At 38.4% G+C, this 4,336-nt stretch overlaps 1 protein-coding gene across 1 annotated transcript; it reads left to right on the forward strand.

The window, feature by feature from the left end:
• The first annotated feature begins 414 nt into the window (after positions 1–414).
• LOC18043036 (cytochrome P450 CYP82D47) lies at positions 415–2,788 on the forward strand. The gene is made up of 2 exons (XM_006432649.2): positions 415–1,490; positions 1,905–2,788. Exons 1-2 carry the CDS (start codon positions 501–503, stop codon positions 2,526–2,528), a joined length of 1,614 nt encoding a protein of 537 aa, XP_006432712.1. The 5' UTR covers positions 415–500; the 3' UTR covers positions 2,529–2,788.
• The last annotated feature ends 1,548 nt before the right edge of the window (positions 2,789–4,336 follow it).

Consider the following 4,336-nt stretch of genomic DNA (forward strand, 5'->3'; position numbering starts at 1 on the left):
AGAAAGATAGCAAATGGCCCTAAGTTCTTGAATAATGTCAAAACGTAATGCTATTTTAGAATAGAAAAGATGCCATTGGGTCAAACTGGCCGACCGAAAGCAATGCGGTGCTCATTAATACATTTTGATCAGAATTAAGCAATCTTATCCGAATACACTTCAAATGAATTAAAATGCCAAAAACTAATAATATTTAATAAAACAAGTGACCGGTCCCTCTATTAACGAAGTGGTTGGGGGATGGGTTTGAGTCTTTGCAGCAAAGACTTTTATTTCCCTCCCATTGGGATAGATTTTTTTCTCCCTAATTAATGTGGGTGGGTAGTCAGTAGATATGTCCCTTCATAATTATGGATTCCCAATAAGAATATGGGTTTATAAATATGGATTTCATGTCATTGATCATGTACGTTACTGATATTTATCTCCTCTATTTGTCTTGAATGTGCATGCATATTATATTAAGCTCAACCACTCAGGCTTAGAAGGAAGCAGCGGCGATGGCCTTTTTTGCATCCCAAACAAGTGCTGTAGCTGCGATTTTAACCCTTATAATCTTTCTATACACTTTGTTGTTGTTTGTTTCAAGAAATTACGCAAGCAATAAGAAGAAGAGAGGACCTCCAGAAGCTGGTGGAGCATGGCCTGTGATTGGGCATCTACACCTCTTGGGAAGGTTCCCCCTTCACAGAGTGTTGGGAGACATGGCTGACAAGTACGGACCAATCTTCACAATCAGGATGGGCGTACATCGCGCTTTGGTGGTGAGCAATTGGGAGATGGCTAAAGAGTGTCTCACTACACATGACAGAGTCTTTGCCAGCCGTCCAAAAGCTCTTGTCGCAGAGATATTAGGCTTCAACTTTTCCATGTTTGGTTTCAGCCCATATGGTCCCCATTGGCGCCAGATACGCAAGATAGCCACACTTGAGCTTCTCTCAAACCATCGGCTTGAGAAGCTCAAGCATGTTCGAGAAGGCGAGGTAAAGACTTGTTTGAAGGAGTTATATGAGTTTTGGGAACGTACGAACAATTACAAAAGTTCGGATCATAATAACAACAAGAAGGTATTGGTGGAGATGAACAAATGGTTTGAGGATGTAACCCTTAATACGATCTTAAGGGTAACGGTTGGACAAAGATGCAATTCATCATCATCACAAGAGGATACCGATCATGAAGGAGCATGGAAAGAGGAATTGACCAAATTTTTTGCATTTAGTGGTAAGTTCGTGGTGTCAGATTCGCTGCCGTTTTTGAGATGGTTTGATATAGGGGGAGATGAGAGGGCAATGAAGAAGAACGCTAGGGAGTTAGATGTTTTAGCTCAAGGATGGTTGGATGAGCACAAGAGGAAAAGAGAATCTGGCCAGATGATAAACAAAGAAGGTCATGAAGATTTTATGGATGTGATGCTTTCCATTTTGCGGGATGATGCCCAACAATTACCAGGTGATGATGCTGATACCATCAACAAAGCTACGTGCCTGGTATGACTCTCTTGATTAAAGCATTTTCTTATTTCACGGGTAATGATAGAGAGACAATTCTAATCCTACCTCAACCCCACACGAAGGCAAATAAAAACTTGAAATATTTTAACAAAATACTCTTAAAGTTATAGGCTACATTCGGTATTATTGTGCTATGGTATTGTGGAGGAAATGCAACAATTGTCGTAAAATAAAAACTCCAACTGCAAGGTATGATTATTTTGAACTAAATGAAAAATTTAACAAAAACAATAAAAGTACTACAGGGTTTTCATTAACAATTGTGTAATAAAATCATCGTAATTTCTAAATAAGATCCTTAAATCTTTTGTTAATGTTAGGTCATGTAGAGTTATTTGGCCCCAATATGTAGGCTTACGCTATACTATTTATTACTGACCACTTTTGCAGGCTCTCATATTAGCGGCATCAGACACCTCGAAAATAACATTAACATGGATTTTATCTTTACTTCTCAACCACCGTGATGTTTTAAAGAAAGCTCAAAATGAACTAGACGTTCATATTGGTAAAAGAAGACAAGTGAATGAATTAGACATAAAAAATTTGGTTTATCTCCAAGCAATTATCAAGGAGGCAATGCGTCTTTACCCCGCCGGACCACTTGCAGCCCCGCATGCGTCTACGGAGGATTGCACTGTCAATGACTACTTTGTGCCAGCAGGCACTGTACTATATGTTAACGTTTGGAAGATTCATCGCGATCCACGAGTTTGGCCAGAACCTTATAAGTTTAAACCTGAGAGATTTCTTACCACCCACAAACATATTGATGTTCGTGGCCAGAATTTCGAACTGTTACCGTTTAGTAGTGGCAGAAGAATGTGCCCTGGACCCTCATTTGCCATCCCAGTTACGCACCTTACACTTGCTACTTTGTTACATGGGTTTGATTTTGAAACCCCGTTGGATGAACCAGTTGATATGAGTGAGGGAATGAGCTTGACTCTGGTTAAAACCACTCCCGTTAAAGTACTCATCACTCCACGTCTTTCCGCATCGCTATATGGCTAAATTGGTTTTTGTTAAGGAAGCACACTATGCAGAGAAGGAGAAGGAGAAACTTAACCTGAGAAAGGTTAACAAGCCTATCACATCAGATCACAGTAAGCAAAGTGAGAGCTCCGCCGACAACTCAGCATAAGTTGTTAAAATCTGTTACTGAAGTTTAGTTTGTAATATTAGTAGTTAGTTGTGGGTTATTACAATAATAATGCTTAAGAAATGTGTATAAACTGTATGTCACTGTAACATTTGGGTTAAGCAATAAAAGTACAGAGTTGAAAAATATTCTCTGAGATATTTTCTCAGCAACGACACAACTCCACTTCCATTTCATGTTTATGGTATCAGAGCCAAATATGGCTAGTTCAAGCAGTACAAACATCAAATCCAAATCCAACACATACATATCAATCTTCACAGATTTCATTTTCATTTACTACTCCAGTCAAGCTAGATCGATTCAATTTTTAACTCTGGCGAAAACATGTTCGTACTTCAATAAGAGAAAATCGGCTTGAAGATTTCATATCTAATGCTCAGATTACACTAGAACATTACATTTCTTACATGCTCTTCTCGGTTGGCTATTGTCCTCCATTAGTGAAGGTATTTTGAGCTCTATTCTTCACTGTGGTAATTTGTATGATGTATGGAAGTCTACTGAGAGACAATTTAGAGCTGAATCTGAAGCTAAAATAATGTAACTTCAATATGAGAAAAATATGCTTTAAAAGGAATCCATGTCTATTAAGAATATTAATGCAAGTTTTGAATGGACATGGACTTAGATATTTATGACACGTTTGCTTTTAAGAAATGTAAGGAGAAGAGAGGAGAAAAAAGGAGATGGGAAAGAAATAAGAGGACAAAAATAAATTTTATATCCAACTAAGTAATGAAAATGAAATTGACTCTCTTTTCCACTCATTTTCTGTCCCTCTCTTTCCTTTCAATTCCTCTTCTCTTCCACCATTTCTTCCAACCAAACACAAGCTTAGATCTTCCTTCAGTCATTACGGATAATAAAATGACATATGATGATGGATATGCTATGCATTACTCTTGACACATGAGGCTCAATGGGAACAAAACTAGAGTGCTAAATTTGTGTTTAATGCAAATTATGGAATAGTGAACTCTAAAATTATTTTCAAGTTAGGGGTAATAGTAGAAAAGAAGTATATGGATATAGTGGATATTAGGGACACTTTAATGCTAGGAATAGAAATCACAATATTAAAAGAGGAATGAATGCTATATCATACATATCTCAGAGGTTTTCCTACTGGTAGTAGAAGACAATCAATATAGTTGCAATATTATTGGACAACATCACATAATAAATGTCATGACCCAACCCAGACTTGGCAAGATATTGCACTTTGAGGCTTAACAAGGCCCGCAAGATTTTGTTCCTGGAGCGCCCATACACCCCAAAATGCATTTTGCCAATTAAGGTGTGGATCATCTCTCATAAACTCAGCATCTCTCCTGTGCTTTGCCGATGTGGGATTCATCTAGGGTTTTACATACACCCTCTTAGGAACTCAACGTCTTCGTTGAAGTTTGCCCAACCATCGCTCAAGAGAACAAGCGGAGCTGCTTTGATACAATCTATCATGACCCAACCCAAACCTGACAAGATATTGTCCGCTTTGGGCCTTAACAAGTCTCGCGCGGTTTTGTTTTCTGGGGCGCTCATACACCCCAAGACATGTTTTAGAGTATACCAAAATGTCATCAATGAAGACAATGACGAAACGGTCAAGGAAAGGCTGGAAGACCCTATTTATCAAGTCCATAAAAGCTACAGAAGC

Source organism: Citrus clementina, unplaced genomic scaffold (genome assembly GCF_000493195.1).
Source record: "Citrus clementina cultivar Clemenules unplaced genomic scaffold, Citrus_clementina_v1.0 scaffold_5, whole genome shotgun sequence".
Taxonomy (NCBI): Eukaryota; Viridiplantae; Streptophyta; class Magnoliopsida; order Sapindales; family Rutaceae; genus Citrus; species Citrus x clementina.

What these genes read in the sequence shown, in the direction of transcription:
- LOC18043036 (XM_006432649.2), top strand. Translation starts at nt 501, where the DNA reads ATGGCCTTTTTTGCATCCCAAACAAGTGCTGTAGCTGCGATTTTAACC. An exon ending in TCAACAAAGCTACGTGCCTG is followed by an intron (nt 1,491 to 1,904) that starts GTATGACTCTCT and finishes CCACTTTTGCAG; the next exon opens with GCTCTCATATTAGCGGCATC.